General features: G+C 46.1%; 2 protein-coding genes across 2 annotated transcripts; one reads left to right on the forward strand and one right to left on the reverse strand.

The window, feature by feature from the left end:
• Positions 1-5,084: 5,084 nt before the first annotated feature.
• LOC139837889 (galactinol--sucrose galactosyltransferase-like) lies at positions 5,085-6,167 on the reverse strand. The gene has a single exon (XM_071827196.1). It carries the CDS (start codon positions 6,165-6,167, stop codon positions 5,277-5,279), a length of 891 nt encoding a protein of 296 aa, XP_071683297.1. The 3' UTR covers positions 5,085-5,276.
• Positions 6,168-10,602: 4,435 nt separating this feature from the next.
• LOC139837890 (protein ALP1-like) lies at positions 10,603-11,667 on the forward strand. Its single transcript, XM_071827197.1, has 2 exons — positions 10,603-10,611; positions 11,299-11,667. The coding sequence occupies exons 1-2, from the start codon at positions 10,603-10,605 to the stop codon at positions 11,665-11,667; spliced, it is 378 nt and encodes a 125-aa protein (XP_071683298.1).
• The last annotated feature ends 8,282 nt before the right edge of the window (positions 11,668-19,949 follow it).

Below are 19,949 nucleotides of genomic sequence, written 5' to 3' on the forward strand. Positions count from 1 at the left end.
CATGCGCATCGAAAATATGCATACCGACCTTTTATTATTTACTAGTTAAGTGCCCGTGCGTTGCCACGGTCCCTATTAGTTTTTTCCTTATCGCAAATGTAAGTATACATGAAAATTAACGCTGTATTTAATGTTTCCAAAAAAATAAGATTATACTTTTCCTAAATTTTGATTAGATAAAAAGCTACAAATTGACATTATATATGCATAGAAAACTACAATTCAACAAGTATCTCTGTTGAATACAATTATGTTTAGTTTGTATCCTAAATAAAGCATTAAAAAAAGCTTTCATATACATCCTCATTGAGATGCACATACCTTTTCCCCTTTCTTTGAGCTATTATGACACACACGCCCTATTACACATCTGGGTCATTGAAGTAATCAAGTTCGTGCAGTCAGTAACTAAGTTCGTGCAGTCAGATGCAATTGCAAAAATTTCACATTGCCTACTTCCTCTTGATTCGTAAGTGATTTTTAATTATCTTCCTCCATGCTAATTGCATGCATGTACGTACTGTAAGAAACGTTAGATGCTGTGATTTCAAAAAGAAACGATAGATGCTAGGAGGCTTTTACGAAGCTTTCAAGGTACACCAGATTGGAAAAAGGCTTGTAAAGAGTCATTTATGGAGGATGTCAGGCAGGAAAACTTGCCGAGGAATAGTGACACCCTCACACACAGCCCCGTATTCCGCCACGAGGAGGTGAGGTCCTTAGCGATCACAAACTGCTTCTAGAAGACCAAGAAATCGGATTGGCAGTCTTCTTCAAGAGTGGCAACCATGGCGACGAGTGCAAGTGTCTCGGCGGCAGTCCACTAAAGCGAGTTTGATACCCACTTTTGGAAGGTGGAGACGGAAATGTCCATGCAGCCATCATCCATGTTGGCGATGGAAGAGTCTCGGCAAGCAACGTGCCTTACTCATTGCAACTCTTATTGCACCGAGCAATTTACAGGCAGACAAATGTTATTATTAGTCTACAAATGCAGCATATGAAGAATTAATTAATTAATATTAAATCATCTTCCTCTCTGATTATGGTTTGCTTCAACCTTAGTGTCAACTTGTTGGGAGAGTGTACAACCACCACTTCCGAGGGTTTCTGCAAGATCCGATGAGAATGCAATCAACAAAAATTTAGCAGGGTAAAAACATGAAAGAGGGTGTTGCTTATAAGATATATGTCAATTTTTTAGAAAACAAAAAATTAATATATCCATGTCTCATCGCCGGATGGAATCTTAAAACTTGGTCCTGAAAAATAGAAGATCAAAGGAACAACAAATTACCAAAATAGCTGAAACAACTTTGTTGTATCAAGTGTACAAAATATAATCTATTGTGGTTTCAAACTCCGAAACAGAGAATTGTATGAATAGAGAACTATGAGAAGGATGAATAATGGTTGTAAGAAAGTGAAAAAATAGTGGTTCATGATTACCCGGAACATTAAGCATGAAATCACCAGCGAAACAATGAGGACCTATTTGGAATCCCACCGGTCTACGAACTCTCTGACTCCGCGCGGAGGGCGTGAAGCTCGCTTTCTACTCCAAAAAGATGAACCATAGGCTGCTCCAGTCTGCTCTTCCGATGCTCCGGGCTTGATGGGTTCGGAGCCGCGCTCCCCGCTCCGGGAGCACAGCTGAGGAGTTGGGGAGAATCCGAACAGTTCCTTTATTAATCGGGTGTGCCTATGTCTCAGTTGACTGAGATTTTCTTGGTCAACTCAGAAAAGTGCAACTATAGTTCAAAGAAAAGTGCAACTGGTTCAGTTGCACATTTCTGTCAGAAAAGTGCAATTGCACTTTTTTAACATAAAAGTGCAACTCAAAGCACATTTTTGTAAGTAACTTAGACATAAGAAAATCTCAGTTGACTGAGACATAGCAAAACCGTTATTAATCAATGTTCTCAAATAAAGGCAATTGATCAGATCAATTCCACATCGGCGCCACAGTTGGTAATTTCTCACATCTGCTCCAAAAAATAAGATCAAAATCGAATAGAATACAATTCGTGCCAACATCAAGTAAAACATAAACACGTCTATCATCCAAATCATCCGCTCGGCGTGCCTCAGGTCTGGGACTTCAGAGAAGGAACACAAGTGGAGTTGTTGGAGCAGTACCTTCCGCGCGACATCTCGAAATCCAATTTCGGAAAGACCCACACCACCGCCTCGCTATCGCCGCAAGGCCTGCACCGCCTTCGCTGGTGTAAAACGTATGCACTCACCTCTCTGGGCACCCTGTGTGCTGACACCATCTTCCGCGCCCACTAACGCCATCACCACGCCCATGCCGTGGCTGCCATTACCTGAGTATCCACGTAAAATCATGGCTACTAACTCAATCATGACGGCCATCTCCAATGAGTGTGTCGCCGGTGTTGTCACCGGCTCACCGCCGCTGCCTGCTCCTTTCCTGCACCTGAAAATCATTGATTTTTTGATCGGGAAAGAATCAGGGAGCAGGGAAGAAAACGAACGAACAATTTCCTTCCATATAGACACTATATGCGTATATTCGGGGAACTAAGGGAAACCATAAACGAGTGGATTGTCTCAATCTTTTTTGGGTACCTGAGTTAAAGGAGATAGGATTGGGTGCCGATTTTGGTTTCTTCATGCAAGGGTGAGACCACGTACGTACTCTTGTACTCGCGTATGATTAGTAAGGAAAGGATCATCTTTTAAAAGGATCAATTTCTCCAATGCTCGAGCGAGATTAAAGGATCGATGCATATAAAATAGAAACTACCCCATGCACATTGATCTTTCTTTCCTTTTGCTCCAGAGAAAGAAAGGAAATTTTTATGAGAAATTAATTCTCCGCGTAAGGGTAAATCAATCATTTCTGTCTATTACCGAATTGATTTTTTCCATATTTGCAAACGCGGGGAACTATGTGTGACATCAAACATTTTTGACGACGTACGGACTCGTATATAATACTCCCTCCATTTCTTTCTATAGTGCCTATAGATTTTTAGCATTTATTTCAGAATATAAGGTTGTAGTTTGGATTTTTTTCAATTACCCCCTCCCTCGTTCAGCTCCCACACAATATGCGTGAGAAAAAATCCATACAAAATTGGAAACAATTAATTGATATTCCTAATGCATGGCCCAACGATTTCTTAAAATTAGGCAGCAATGTTTTACTTTCCTTAATTGAACTTGGCTGCACATATATGGAGAATCAATAAGAGAGATTTGTGGTATTTGTTATGGTAAGTTAGGAAGATATGGATTTTCCAAATTTTACGCTAATCTCAAATCGTTTAGCTAGGGGGTCTTGTGTAAAAAATACTATTACGCTAATTTATGCGGAAATTCAATTCGGCTCCCGGGTGCATATGATCCCTCTACTTAAAAAACATATTTCTAATTATTAAAAAATTCGAACAAAAAATTTCTCATGTACATGTTGACAATCTATATGCGTTTGTATAGTTTCGCGAACTTTCGATATTTTTTATGGTCGATGTAAAAAAGACAAAACATGTCTCACAAAAAGACTTATTTTTAGAACCAATTTTTGTGTTTTTTACACAGACCAAATGACAAGTCGTTTTTTCATGGAAAGACTTTGTACACGTGTAGCGTGTGAAGATGTACAAGGGAATTTTTCGTTTGAAATTTTTAAAATTTCAAAATGTATCAAATATGCATTTCAAAATAAAGGGAGCATATGCACCTGGGAGCCAAAACATCACTCTGTGCCAAAAAACTATAGGCACTATAGAAATGAACGGATGGAGTAGTAAAGATTACTCAACATAGTGTTGACAAGAGAACATATCAAACAATCCAAAGTCACCACGCTACACCTACAAAATCAATAATGAGGGTGGTCATACATGCGATTGGTGATTAGTATAAGTGAAAACACTGTAACTTGTAACACACTTTTGTCCATGAAAAGATCTATAGAGAATCAAGTTAACAGTTCACTTCATACTCTGGAAGTTTCCATAAGTTTAATTACATTGAAGATACACTCAATTCGCTCGTAAGATACTTGTTAGAATGTATGATTGTGTCTACCAAATATTAAAGATATTTAATGTTCAGCATATGCCAAAAAAGGAGGCATGTGATTTTAACAATTTTTAGGAAATGTCTACAAAAAAAACTAACAACTTTTTTTTGTTGCAAAATACATTTGTTGCGCACATCTTAAGTACGTTTGTAATGTAAATTACAATAAACTAATGCTAACATTAATACAAATAACATATCATATTTAGTTTAATTTTTCTCGCTGTGTAAATGGAAAGATACACTTATTCATATTCTAGTATAATAAAAAAATATTAGAAAAGTATAAAATTTTAGTGTAAATTATGTTTAGTTAAACTGCCTCTGATCTAGATTTTGTAGGACAAAAAAGGCCAAATTTTCATACTTAGAATTATGGAAAAAGTGGGAGAATATTTATCTATGGTTTTGAGAGAAAAAAAACTACTTTAAAATGTGGAAAAGAAAATATGTTGGAAACTATTGTCCAAAAGTAGTTCAGCATATGAAGTTATTAGCAGGAATGGAATTCATCAGCAGGTAAGTTGTACCATTTGGATGGTTCAATCCATTTGCCACCACGAAGAATTCATATTTTTTGAAAGGATCCAGTGTGAGTTTCAACGAACCACAGCGAACTTCGGTTAAGATTGCCTTGTTCCTTGGATTTATATTAGTGACATGTTTCATTGGGCCCATCAGATTTTAATTAGTAGCATCGTTTGTTGAGCTCACCATGCAAACTCGTTATGAATTTTCCACTACCTATCAATTTTTTTTCATTGAGAAAGCCACTACCTACCATACGTGAAGACAACTGTTGTGCCATAGTCAGTACTGACCACGGATCAACAAATGGGAGCAGATTGTGTAATGCCATATGTATTTTCTTTGTTCAGTATGCATAAAAAATTAGGTGTAAACCATGTACTTTGTCTGTTCACTAATGTAAAACCTTTTAAATATTTTAGAGTAGACTATATATAAATAAAAATATGTGATCTACACACTAAAACACATATAGATATATGTATTTATGAAGAAAAAAACAGTGAACAAGGATGCACCAAAATCTTAACTTATATTGATTGTTCATGCACACGAAAATCTTCAGGAGACGAAACAAAATGTAAACAAACCTATTACGAGCTATGACAATTTGGAAGCTCCCACTAATAAATTATTATTTCGACCCGGACATAAAAGCTTCCGGACGACAGAGCCCTTGTATCCTCATCAGAGATTCAGTAGATGTACTCGACAAGGGCCAGCTTCGACGACGACCCGGTCCACGGCACGGCGACGGTGACCACGCCGTCTTCGTACGCGAACTCTGCATCCTCGCCGTCGACCTTGCACAGCCTGGGCCTTGCCGACGAGTAAGCCACCATCTCCCCTGCGCCCTTGATGGCTACCGCCACTGTCACCTCGTCCCCGTTGCGGTTGGTCTCAAAGGCCTGCACCGCGCCACCCGAGTTGAGCATGTTGGCGAGCCCGATGGGCGCGAACCCAGCGCCACCACCACTGGCGAGACGGAGGACACTCACGGGCGCCACCACGAGGAGCTCGTAGTTGAAGGGCTGGAGCGTGATCTCCACCGTCTCGTCCGGGAGCAGCAGCTCGAGCTTCTTGGACTCGACGAAGTAGACGGCGAACTGAGTCGCGTTCTCAACGTCAGGGACGGGGTGCGTCTTGCCCTGCTTCCACTCGATGTCAGCCAGCCCGGCGCGCGCCGTGACGGGCACGGAGCACTGCGACGCGCACTTGTTGCGGCGCGCCTCGGGGCTCCACCGGCCGCCCTGGCAGTTGAAGGTGCCGAGGACGCCGGAGAACTTGTTGAGGTTCCAGATCTTGAGCATGGTCTGGCCGTCGTGGAGCGGGTCGAGGAAGAGGCAGTCGCGGGTGGGGAGCGCGTGGTGCTCGCAGCGCAGCACGGTACCGTCGGGCAGCGCCAGGCGGCGGAGGAGCGGGAAGTTGTGGCTGCCGACGGAGTCGCTGACGTAGACCGGGCCGCCGGAGACGGCGCGGGAGGCGGCGTGGAAGGCCGCGCAGGGGTGCGTCGAGCTCACAAAGCATATTTGAGCGATTTTCCTACGCTCAGGACCAAACATCGGAATCTTCTGTGCTTGATACATTGCGTTTGTTCTAGCAGTTGCATACTATCTCTGAACTCCATCGACCATTCGTTCATAGGGCGATAACTCTGTATCAACCATGTATGCTAAGGGCGATAATTATATATGGCCACACGTGCGTTTAAGCTTCTTGCAGACGCTCGGGTTGAACTTCTTTAGATATCTTCCATTGCGATCTCGAGGTAGTAAATTGCTTTCTAAAGATTCCACCAAATATGAGTTTTCGGGAAAGAACCGCTCCCCTAACCTAGCGCCCCCAAGGACCCCGCCTCCCCCTCCCCCGCAGCGCCGCCGCCGGAGGGGGCGCCGGCGAAGCCGGGCGCGCCTCAAGGATGGTGGCGGCGGGGCGGTTCTTCTCCGCCTCAATCTTCCCTCGCGTTTCCGGCGCGCAGGGCGCCGCAGCGGCGCGGCGGCCACGGGCGACGCGCGAGGCGGCCACGGCGGACGCGAGGCGGCCACGGGCGGACGCGAGGCGGCCACGGCGCGCGCGGCGCGGCGGCCACCGGCGGGCGCGCGGCGACCTCGGCGGGCGCGCGGCGGCCACAAAGCGGGCGTGCGGCTGCCTCGAGCGGCGTGCGGCGCCCACAGCGAGCGCGCGGCTGCCTTGCTGGCTTGACCCGGCGAAGATGCCTCGGGTGGCCGCGGCTGTGGGGCACGGCGGTTGTCGGCGCCGGGGCGGGTCCTGCCCTGCGTCGTCGCAGAGGCGCACGGGGCTGGCCTTGGTGCTGGATGCCGGCGGTTGGACGACGGTGGCACGGCGAACTGGCGGCGGCATGGGTCCTGGGTCCGATCTGGGCCTACAGGGCCTGGTCGCTGCTTTGCCTTCCATGGCCTGCTGCGAGGACAACCTTGGCTGTGTCGTTCGAGCGACCATTGGTAGCGCCACCGGATTCATGGCCGGGGTACGCAACTGCTGCCGAGTCTTCTTATCTGCGGCCGCCATGGGCTTGGCGGCGACGACTTAGCGAGGCGATGATCGATTTCTGAACCTCCTTCGTCGTCGTCGGGCGGCGGATGGCGGCGTGGGGGCTGTTTCGTCTGCGTCGAAGAATAAAGGTGGTGGTTCTACGATTCTTCTCGCACCAAGTTTGAAGATCTGTTGGATGCTTGTTCCCACCAGTTTGGGTGGATTGTCGGGTTCCGGAAGGCCCTGCCGGCGAAATTCATTGAGCGATAAATGCCCGAAGATTGCTGGATTGGGTGGTTTCGGTCGTTCGCACCCATGTTTTTTATCTGACCGTTTGGTTTCAGAGGGAGCGCTTCGAAGCTCTGCTGGCTGTTAATATCATGGAGTTCGTTTTCTTTCCATGGTGCTAGCGAGAAGGTCATCAAGCCAAGATCGGTGGAATAGCTATGATGGTCGGATCTTGGTGGTGAGGTGGAATTGGCTTGGTGCTTCGTGACTTGAAACAACAACTGGTATGTGGGGGCGACTGCACAGGAGAAGTTCAGAGTCTTATCTTTCAGGGTGAAAGCCCAAGGTCTGGCCTTAATTGGTTGTGCCTGGCAATGTTCTTGTTGAAGGCATTGTTTTGAGAGAGATGACTTTCTTCAGGGTGAAAACCTAAGATCTATGATCGGGCGACAGCAGCGTTTGTGCACTGTTTCCTTATTGGAGGCGTCGCTTATGGCGAAGCTGATCTTCTGGTGTTGTCTTGGTAGTGTTAGTGTTGCTGTTTCAAGTTATGGATCTCTGTAGCGGGACCTTTCTTTTTGTAATTCTTTTCTCTTTTTTGGCTGTGTGCATCCTTTATGCCATTAGGGTATGATGTTGTTGCAGAGGCTGGGTGTAATTGGTATCTCCGCGATATTAATATATGCTCTTTATCGAAAAAAATGAGTTTTCGGGAACTACTCTCATGCCCTGAAAGGACCCTCCCAACTCGGAGAACATTTGCCAAATTTTCTATATGTTGACCCAATTGGCAAAATCATTTTGCATATTAGATTGCCAACTTTTTGTTATAAGCTTTGCTACTGACAATTTATCCTTCTCTATATCTCTCAAAATAGTTACACGTTTATCAACAACCTCATTAATGTTATCCATCAATAATTTACGAAAATCTATCGCCGATAAGTTACTCTTGTTAGCGAATCTCAAAGCAGCCAGATTGTTACATTTTAACATTTCACTTAATACTCTAGAAGTTTCCATAAGTTTAATTACATTGAAGGTACACCTGAAATCGCTCTTAAGATACTTGTTAGAATGTATGAATGTGTCTATCAAATATTAAAGATATTTAATGTTAATGGGTATGCAAAAATTAAGGAGACATATGATTTTAACATTTTTTAGCGAACATCTACAAAAAAAAACAATTAGTTGTTAAAAAATACATTTATGTTGCACGTCGTAACTATATTTTTGAATGTAAATTAGAATAAATTATTTCTAACATTAATACTAATAACATTCCATATTTATTTATTTTTCTCGCTATGTAATTGGAGAGATACATCCATTCAGATTGTAATATAATAGTATAATAAACATAAGTTATTACAAAAGTATAAAACTTTGGTGTAAATTATTATTACCCTGGGTCCAAATTTGTTTGGGCCGGCCTTGGATTTTGAAAAGAAAGGAGGCCAAATTTTAAGATTTAGAATCAGAGAAAAATGAGGATAATATTTTGCTAGAGTTTTGTGTGGAGAGAGTTGCCTTAAAATAGGCTAAACAAGATACATTTGAAAATATGAACCTAATAAGAAGTAGTCACTCAAGGGAAAAAATTATATACAATAACAATACTAAAATTCCGAATGTAGACTCGATTGTGTGTGGTGGAAGCCATGTATTTGAGGTGATAAATGCAATACACATGGCTGAGGCGATTGAGATTCATGTGTGATATCCGGGGAAGGAATCTGTGTGGCCATGGGCACTTCTGTGCTGCATAAAAAAGGAACTTTTCTGTACAATAGAGACCTTAGAAGGCCCGATCTGTACTAAGTTAATTCTTGGTTGCGAAATAATCAAAATGGAAATCTTACCAACTGAGCAAAATCTATGTTAACTGAGCATAACCTCCCCCTCTCCTTACATATTACGAATTATAAGCATATGTTGTACAGGCGAGGAATTCATATTTTTAAAAGGCTAAGGCTGATCTCAAAGGAACCAAGGCGATCTTGCAAAGATTGCCTAGATTGGCATATCCCTTGAGTTAAATGTGTCATGTTTCATGGAGCCCACCTTCGAAATTCCTCCAAATTTAATTAGTATACTCTCTCCTCCATCCGTTCCATATTTAAAGAGACGGAGGGAGTATGATGAAGCGTGTAAAATCTTCCTCTGTTCAATAATGTACTTTTTAAAGATATTTTAAATTAAACTAGATACGAACAAAAATAAGTGATCTAAACACATGTGGATGCAGAAAGAAGCATATATAACCCCCACAAGTTTCACAAAGGGGACCCAACACCCCCTCAAGTTTGAAGTGGCACACTTAGCCCCCACAACTTTTCAAAACCATCTAATGGACCCCCTGTCGGTGGTAAGCTACTTTGGAAAGTGGTTTTGCTGACATGGGGAATGGGAAATGTTTCTAGTTGACCGGTGCTCGTGGTTGAGGGCGAGACAGGGGATAGGAGGGCCCTCGCCGGCCAGGGCTACCGGCGAGCCTTGGGAGCAGGACCGCCTAGGTGGAGATTGCCCCGGTACGTACATGCGCAAGGTGCGGGCGGGTGGCAGTGGCATCAATGTGTGGGTGGTCGTCGTGTTCTCCTGGAGCATCGTTGGAAGCTCGCACGAGCCCGCGTGCGTGCCCACGATGATCCCGTCATGATGTTTCTCTTGGCTCCGTGCATACGTGACACGTCAAGCCGCTCTGCCTCTGCGCGCTTGTCGCCATGCTTGCCCTCATGATGTAGAGTCCCGACCATCGTTTCGTTGATGCACGCCTGGGTGCGTGCGCGCCGGCGCGTCGCCGTGTCGTGCATCGGTCACCAACATAGGGCCCGTTTGGTAGCCTGGGCGCCCCTTGGCTCGCATCGGTCCAGCATTTTGCGGGTCGTTTGGTTCCCTGGGCTCACTCGCGTTCTTGCATAGCACGAGTCTTAAAGCACCCCTGGGACAAGCTCCGGAGGATCTCCCGGTTTGACAGTTTCTCCAGGGCCAAGCCCTGGCGAGACGAAAATCGATAACGCCGTTCGCGCGGGAGCTCCGCCTCGGCATGGCGGGACAAGCCGAAACCCCAGCGGCGTTGCACGACAAAGGTACGGGTAACCACCATCTTCGGTTACCCTCTCCATTAGCCCCCTCCCAAATTTTGCCTTCCCCCAATTTTCGCACCAGCGGCGGCGACCCAGATCTGACAGCGCGCATCTCCCTTTGGTCTCCGGCGTCGGACCAGGGTCCTCTTTTCCAGCCGCGGTGGAGCCTACGCACATCTGCGGCGGCTTTCGGCCGTGCCCGTCGTCCACCATGACGGAGGTAAGGGGAAACTCCTTTGCTCTACTGTAGTGTTTGATTCATGTTGGTAGAACTAGTTGGGTTCGATAAGACCGTTCATAATGCATAGATCTTGTTTGAGTAGACCGACCAGCTCCAGCTTGTGTATCACGCCGCAGCACTTATCATTTGCATACAATCCTGGATCCTGATTGTGCACAAGAGAGCAGTTAGGCATGCTGCTTTTCCTCGTGTGACTTACGGTCCTATGTTACAACGAGATCAGAAGAAGATTGCCAACCTAAACTACATCTACAACTGCAACGATGTAGAGGCTATCCAGATGCTTCGGATGAGAAGAACCCCTTTCTATGCACTTGTTAAAACGTTCAAGGAGAGAGGACTGCTAGTTGATAGCATCCACATGTCTGTCGAAGAACAAGTCGCAATGTTTCTTCATGTCGTGGATCATAATCAAAGGTTTAGAGTCATCCATAGCACTTTCAGACGATCCACATAGACTATCTCTCGGTACTCCCAGCAGGTGTTGTACGCAATTGGGGAAGTTAGATGTGAAACGATCAAGCTAGCATTAACGAACACACCAACCAAGATCAAGAACAGCTACAGGTGGTTCCCCTATTTCAAGGTGAGTATAAAATCATGTTCCTTGTACCTATCAGATGTGTGTTACTTTCAGAAACATGATTGTGCTAAAAAAAATTACAGGATTGCATTGGGGCTATTGATGGTAGTCATGTCACTGTAAAGGTACCGAGATCAATATCTGCAGCATTCCGCGGGAGGAAGCACTACACCAGCCAGAACGTGCTAGCAGCTGTGGATTTTGATATGAGGTTCACCTATGTGCTTGCTGGGTGGGAGGGTTCAGCTCATGTTGCGAGCATCCTGGCCGATAACTTGTCAAGGCCTGATGGGTTGCAAATCCCTGAGGGTAAGTTCTACCTTAGAGATGCTGGATATGCATGCCGACCTGGAATTCTACCTCCCTTCAGGAAAACAAGGTACCACCTCAACGAGTTCTCTGCGAAGCACCGAACTCTGAATGCGATAGAGTTGTTCAATCTGAGACACTGATGTCTACGCACGCTTCTATTCCTGTAGACAGTGTTGGGCCTCCAAGAGTAGAGGTTTGTAGAACAGCAGCAAGTTTCCCTTAAGTGGATCACCCAAGGTTTATCGAACTTAGGGAGGAAGAGGTCACAGATATCCCTCTCAAGCAACCCTGCAATCATGATACAAGAAGTCTCTTGTGTCCCCAACACACCTAATACACTTGTCAGATGTATAGGTGCACTAGTTCGGCGAAGAGATAGTGAAATACAAGTAGTATGAATGAATATGAGCAGTAGTAACGGCGCCAGAAAAGTGCTTGCTGGCGTGCAGTTGATGGTAGTAATATTGCAGGAAGTAAAGATGCAGAAAACAAGAAACAAGCGATGATTGCAGTATTTGGAAACAAGGCCTAGGGATCATACTTTCACTAGTGGACACTCTCAACATTGCAATCATAATGGAATATAAATAAGCACTTCACTATGCTATTCCGAATTACTCTCTGGCAAGATAACGAACTCTAATTCATCATGTAGGCAAACCTTACACTGGTAGAAAAAAGGGCTCCGGTCGCGGTTCGCAACTGCCATTGGTCGCGGTTGCGCAACCGCGACCAATTAAGCGCGACTAAAGGCCCCCCCCTTTAGTCGCGGTTCCTTACGAACCGCGACTAAAGGCCCGTCCAAGTGGGCGCCAGGCGCGCGCCAGGGCGGAGGCCCTTTAGTCGCGGTTCTGCTGCCAACCGCGACTAAAGGCCTCCGCAGGTTTAGGGTTTAGCCCCCTCCCCTAAATCTGGTTTCTTTTTAATTTGTATTGTTTTATTTCTTTTGGGTTTTAATTTTGAAGGAGTTTCACATATTCTACGGTACTACATACATGCATATGAATGTACAATTTCAAACAAATTTGAAATTAGAACCAAAAAGAATTCAAGAGGAATATACAATATATATTCAATATCGGATGACCATATACAATTTTGAACAAGTTTCCATACATAATTTAGGGCATATGAAGTTCTACGTCCTCTACATAGTGTTCTCCTCTAGGATCGATGACTTCCCTCGCGAACCATCCAGCTAGTTCCTCTTGAAGTGGTCGGAAGCGAGCTTCTGGACTAAGCGTCTTCCGGAGGTTATTCCTCTTGATGTTGTTCTCAGACGGCTGCCGCTCAGTGGTGTATCTCCGGATCCTCTCACAAACATAGTATCCACATAGATTGGTCCCCGGTGGCTGAATATCCCCAGTCGCAGACACTGCCTTTTTAAATTGTAGCTCTTTTTTGAATTCACCGACCTTTTGATCTACGAACCGTCTCCAAACCCTACGAGGCAAAGAAAATTAAATGAACAAGAGAGTTATTAATTAGTTACTTGATATTAGGAAATGATGAACGAAATAGGCCGATCGATATAGAGCGCAAATGAATGAAAATAATTACTTTTGCATCATTTTTCTCATGTCGGCCCAAAGCGCCGGATCCATATTCAGAGAGTCGTGGACGAGAACTGTGGAGGTGTGAAATTGAATTACCATCAGAATCCCGTGGCACCTGCGGACACGATACATGCACGATCATGCATAACTCATCGATTAGCCACATACCATGCATGGAGTAAACAAAAGAGAATGTGCTCAAGACAGAAACACTCACCCAAAATGGTAAGGAAATAGAATATCACTTTTGAGTTCCTGTTTTCTAAGAAACCGCCACAGGTCTTCCTCCACGTCGGCGGGGTGGTGTTCTAACACATATGAATTAACGATTTGTGGGTCAATGAACCCAACATCATGGATGCTCCTTATTCGCATTTCCCGCTTCTTCATTCTCCATAATATCGAACACAAAAAGATAGTTAGCACAATATATATATATATATATATATATATATATATATATATATATATATATATATATAGTGCAGGCAATGAACGAGATGGGGTAGAAATTAATAAATCACTTACAGAACGTAGCAACTGATGATAGATTTGTCGAGCTCGCGCAGATTGAACAGCTGGAACAATTCACTCCGATGAATTGTTATATAGTAATGTTTGAAGTGATGCTCATATCTAACTTCCGCATAAATATAGTCTTTGGCGTTTTTAAGTTTTATGTAACCCTTGTACCAATTTAGCAGACCTTTCATTTGTCGAGGTAGATCCTCTTCCTGCGCAGGCTCGACGAGAGGGCCATTCTCCACATATGTAAATACTACGTCCTTCATTGGCGCCTCATCAAGGCCTAACAGTGCACGAAGAGTGATACCTAAGTTGGCCGCTTGTTCTCTGGCACTCGTTACAGTCAATCCCTGTGCTGCCGCAGCTGCTATGATATCGGGGGCATCCGGACCGGCGGCTTTCACTATGAGCGGGGCGATCGATTGTTTACTTTGTTCCCCGAGCTGGGCAACTTGTTTCCCCCCTTTTTTACTTTCTAATTCTTTCTCGGCCTCCTCCTGCTTCTCCGCCAACTCTTGGTTCCTCTTGAACGCGAGTGCTTGCCTACGAAGTTCACGTGCATAGTCGTCAGGCAGATTCTTCGCGGCTTGGGACGGTGTGTTCAAAAATGACTTAGCCCAGCTCTTTTCCTTCTCAGAAAATACTTGCTTGGGCTCGGGCTCTCTTTTCTTCTTGCAGTCCGCCTTCCATTTCTCATGCTGAGCAGCCACGGCCACTGCATTTTCCTCAACACTAAGTTCCCAAGGCCTCGGGATGAGAGGCTTCAGTGATGGCTCTGGTATCTTTGTGGTTCTAGGTACATAAGGGTCCGGGTTAATAACCCAGGACTGCTTCTGCTTCTTCGCCGGAGGTGGATTGGGGGGCGGCGTCTGATCACCCGCCGGACGAGGACTGGGGGGCGGCGTCTGCTTACCCGCCGGAGGTGAATTGGGGGGCGGCGTCGGCTGACGTGAAGGAGGTGTAGGTGAACCACCACCACCACCACCGCCGCCACTGCCACCACCACCGGAGGGGGGTGGACTTGTTTGCCTTGGCGCCTCGCCTGGAAACTTGATAAACTTCTTTTTCCATAGAATGAACTGGCGCTTGACACCTCCAAGTCTTCTCTCCCCTTCGGGTGTAGCAATGTCAATCTCCAGTTCCTCAAACCCTGGGACTATTTCCTCCACCGTGACACGAGCATAGCCATCTGGAATGGGGTTGTTGTGGTGGAGTGCTCCAGGCTCACATGGTAAAGCACTGCCGATGGCTACCTTCGTGGACATGTTCCCAATTGGATAATGCAGATGACATTCTTTCATCTCATTTACATCGTCCACGGGGTAGCGAGGAGGCTCCGGTGCAGTAATTTCGATCGCCGTTGCATTATCAGTAGCCGGCGGGTTCTCCGTGGAAGCCACGCTGCTTCTCATCCGCGGCTGGCTTCCGAGATCCGCTGGATGATCTTCATGCGCCCCAGCTGCCGATCTTTCTTGTACTAGTATACTCACGGTTTTCTTCATCGTATCGAATTCCGATACCAACCGCGCCATAACATCTGCATCCCGATCCATCTTTCTCTTACGGCTTCTGTAACCGTACGGGTCATCTTTCTGGGAGAACCCTATTTTCCATGAAATGTTCCCCATGCCTCGTACACGTCCTCCGTGTTCAGGTTTCCCGAGGGCTTTTGTCAGCGCGTCGTTCTCTCTGTTGAACTTGAGCTTCCCCAGTTGAGCATCCCTCATTGCGTCAATAAGGGCTTGGGTGGGTTTAAACGTTTTGTCACGGTGAACACACTCCCCTGTCTCCGGGTCTAGCGTTCCCCCATGCCCGTACCACCAGCTTTTGGCCCTTGGGTCCCATCCCTCCGTACCTGGAAGGATTCCTCGCGTCCTCAGCTCGTTCTCCATCTTCTCCCACCTAGGCTCCCAAAGGCGATACCCTCCTGGCCCCATAATATGATTGTACTCCTTCTTAGCCGCATTTTCCTTATTTTTTTCGATATTTCAATGAACTGCTCCGATTTCTTCTGCTTCACAAAGTCTGACCAATCATGTTTCAGTTTCTCATATTGTCCTTTGAAAACCGGAGTCTTGTTCTTGTTGACATAGTCACGGGCTAGATTTTGCTTGAATTTCCGGAATGTTTCGGCCATCTTATGAAGAGCGAACTCTTTGACTAGCCTCCTCCTCTTCTTGTTTTCCTCAATCTTGGTACCCTCCTCATCGAACTTGTGGTATTCCGGAGGTAGGATGAAATGTTCCAGAAGCTTTTTCAAGCAATCTTTTTTTGTTCTCTTGTCGACAAAAGTGAAACCAAGACGTGCCTTCTTTGGCTCATTCCACTCCTGGAGGGTGATCGAGACGTTCTCTCTAACAACGGCTCTGCATTGGTTGATAAACTTGGTGACGTGTTTGCGGGGCTCCAGCGGCCTGCCGGTTGCACTGTCGACAACCTCGATGGTATATGTTTCTCCTTGTTCCAGCGTCTTGGTTGCGCCACGCTTTGACGACGTACTCAATTGTTTCGACGATCCGGCCGAGGGCTAAAATAAGAAAGAGAGTCACGCGCGTTAGTACACACATATTTATTCAAATCAGTAAGTTTGTATCACCAAGGCTCAACGTATATATATACCTCGGCGCCGGAGCTGGTTCCTACTTGCAATTGAAGATCGTCGTTTATCGACGTTTCTTCCCCATCATCTTGCTGACGGCCTTCATCTTGACCGTCAAGATTCAGATAAGAAGAAATATCCTCGAGGTCTTCTTCATCTTGTTCGGTCGGCACATAAATAATATCACCTTTTATGATGCCAAATATATGGTCTTCAGCTTCTTGATCATAGTTGTCCATAATCGGGTCAGCTCTATCGTCCGCCATATGTCAGTCCTGAAAACATGTAGTAAAAACTAATTAATTAAGTGAAGAAGGGGGGCGGTGGCGGTGGTGAAAGGGGGGCAGTGGCGGTGGTGGTGGCGAAAGGGGGGCGGTGGCGGTGGCGAAAGGGGGACAGTGGCGGTGGGTGATCGGCGCAGCCTCAATAATCAGACGACACACCTATCTATCTAATTACCCTCAAGGATATGCATTCGAGTAACTTAATTAAAACGGAGGCTGAGGTATTATATGTTAAGAAAATATAACATTCGATCCAAAGTAACATTCCAATATTATTATTTTTACTTAATAACATTCCAAAGTATTATATATTAAGAAAATAACATTCCAATATTATTATTTTTACTTAATAACATTCCAAAGTATTATATGTTAAGAAAATAACATTCCAATATTATTATTTTTACTTAATAACATTCCAAAGTATTAATATGTTAAGAAAATAACATTCCAAAGTGTAATTTTTTTGTTAAGTTAATTAATTAAAGTTTGTGTGAAGTTAATTACAAAGTTTTAAGTTTTTTTGTTATAAGTTACAAAGTTTTAAGTTTTTTGTTATAAGTTACAAAGTTTCAAGTTTTTTTGTTAAGTATAGTTAAAATTAAAAATAACAAACAAAACATAAAAAAAAGGAAAAAATTAAAGTTTTTTCGGCCGGCGGCCGGCGTGCGTGCGGGCGGCGCGCTTTGGCAGGCGGCGGCGGGCGCGCGCGGTCGTCGTCATCGTTTTCGGCGCGCGGTCGTCGACATGGCCGGGAGGTACGGGGCCGGGCGCGTGGCGGCGGGAGGCGGCGGGAGGCGGGAGACGACGTACGATGAGGCGGCGCGGCGAGAAACGGCGAGGCGACGCGGCGAGAGGCGGCGCGGCGGCGTCTTCCGGCGGCGTTGGGCGCAACGAGCTTCGGCGAGAGGCGTTGTCGTCTTCGGCGGAGCGCGCCAGAGAACGCCGATCGGCGGGGAGATGAAGTGTGAACCGCCACGCGCCGCGCGAGTTTAAATAGGGTAGGGCCTTTGGTCGCCGGTTGGGGTCACCAACCGCGACTAAAGGGGACCCCAACCGCGACCAAAGGGTATTTTCGCTGGTTTTTTCGTTTCCCGCGGAAAAATACCCTTTAGTCGCGGTTGGTGACCCCAACCGCGACCAAAGGCTATTTTTCAAATTAGTTTTCATTTCATAATCTGAAAAATACATATAATATATCAATAAATTCAGAAAATTGAAACTAATTCATTTAAAAATCTTAAAAATACAAATAATATATCGAAAAATTCAGGAAAATAAAACTAATTCATTTCTAAATGTTAAAAATACAAATAATATATGAAAAAATTCAGGAAAATAAAACTAATTCATTTAAAAATCTTAAAAATACAAGTAATATATCAAAAAATTCAGGAAAATAAAACTAATTCATTTATAAATGTTAAAAATACAAATAATATATCAAAAAATTTAGGAAAATAAAACTAATTCATTTCTAAATGTTAAAAATACAAATAATATATCAAAAAATTCAGGAAAATAAAACTAATTCATTTCAAAATGTTAAAAATACAAATGATATATCAAAAAATTCAGTTCTTGCCGCATCTGTCTTCCCGCCAGCTTTAGTCACGGTTGCACCCTCCAGCCGGGACTAAAGCTTACCCAAACATCCTTATCCCACCCGCCACTTTCTTCCCGCCTCCTGTCTTTTTCCCGTGCGACGTGTAGCCACCGCTTCCACGTGCCTCGCCCCGCCGACGCCGGCGTGCGACGTGTGTAGCCGTGGCTTACACGTGCCATGCCCTGCGTGCGCTATATAGAGCGACGAGTGCGGGCGCAACCACACGTCGCCACCGCCTCCGCTCATTCATCTCCGAGATGCCTCCACGTCGTCGAGGGGCGTCCGGTTTCCGTGGCGTTCGAGTGCGTCCGAGCGGTAGGTTCACCGTCGAGATACGCGCCGGTGGCTTCCGCCTCACCCTCGGCACGTACAACACTCCGGAGCTGGCGGCGCGCGCTTACGACGCGGCGGCGTGGCGCTTTCGGCGGCCAGGGCGCGACATGAACTTCCCGGATGTTGAATCGCTAGAGGAGGCGGAGTTCCTCGCGCCACCGCCGTGCCTCGTCGACGACGAGGAACGTCACCGACACCGCCAGTTGCAGCGCAGGATCGCCATCGCCGAGCGTGACGAGCAGTTGATGCGCCAGTGGAGGGTGCAGTTCCCCAACGATGTCGACAACACCGACGCGTTCTTTGCTAACCTTAGGGAACAACGCAGGTCCAACAGGCGCCACCGTCGGGCCGTCGCCGCCTTCGAGCTCGAGAACCCGAATACAACTTGGACCGAAAACGACCCTCGGTGGGATGACATTTGGACGGAGACAACCTCCGACGACGAGTAGAGACTAGACTAGTAATTTATCTATTTTATTGTAATTTCAATAAAGTCGTTGTCGGTTCTATTAGTTTAAATTTAGTTTATAAAGTCGTTGTCGGTTGTTTTTGTTCAATAAAGTGGTTGACACGAAATTTATTACGATTGAACTAAAATTAAGATACATGGCCAGATTCGAAGGAGGTGGCTCTGTCTTTCCGGCGCCGGCCCCCTCTTCCCGCCTCTGTCTTTCCGTCGGCCCCTCTTCCCGCCTCTGTCTTTCAGCCGGCCCCCTCTTCCCGTCTCTGTCTTTCCACCGACCCCCTCTTCCCGCCTCTTTCTTCCCGCCACGTTCTTCCCGCCTCCTGTCTTCCCGCTCCCATTTTTCCCGCCACTTTCTTCCCGCCTCTTTCTTCCCGCCACTTTCTTCCAGCCTCCTGTCTTCCCGCTCCCATTTTTCTCGCCATTTCTCACTACATATATGTAGCCCGGCTTGGCCAGCATTATCACATCTCTACAATCTCTCATCACTCTCTCATGGCTTCCACCGCACCCACTCTAACCTACCAGCAGGTGGAGGAGCTTTGCACCTCGAACTACCCTTGCCCACCGGGCTACCGCGTCCCCGCCGGCTGGAGCCTAAGCGCCGGCGGCGTGCCGGTCCCTCCCCTCCCTCAGGGTACTGCGCGCCGGGCGGTGATACGTCTCCGACGTATCGATAATTTCTTATGTTCCATGCCACATTATTGATGTTATCTACATGTTTTGTGCACACTTTATGTCATATTCGTGCATTTTCTGGAACTAACCTATTAACAAGATGCCGAAGTGCCAGTTCCTGTTTTCTGCTGTTTTTGGTTTCAGAAATCCTAGTAAGGAAATATTCTCGGAATCGGACGAAATCAACGCCCAGGTTCCTATTTTTCCCGGAACCATCCAGAACACCCGAGAGCCGCCAGAGGGAAGCCCTGGGGGCCCCACACCACACCCCGGCGCGGCCGGAGGGGGCCACGCCGCCCTATGGTGTGGGCCCCCCAGAAGCCCTCCTGCGCCGCCTCTTCGCCTATTTAAAGCCTCCGTCGCGAAAACCCTGATGCG

Source organism: Lolium perenne, chromosome 3, assembly GCF_019359855.2.
Source record: "Lolium perenne isolate Kyuss_39 chromosome 3, Kyuss_2.0, whole genome shotgun sequence".
NCBI lineage: Eukaryota > Viridiplantae > Streptophyta > Magnoliopsida > Poales > Poaceae > Lolium > Lolium perenne.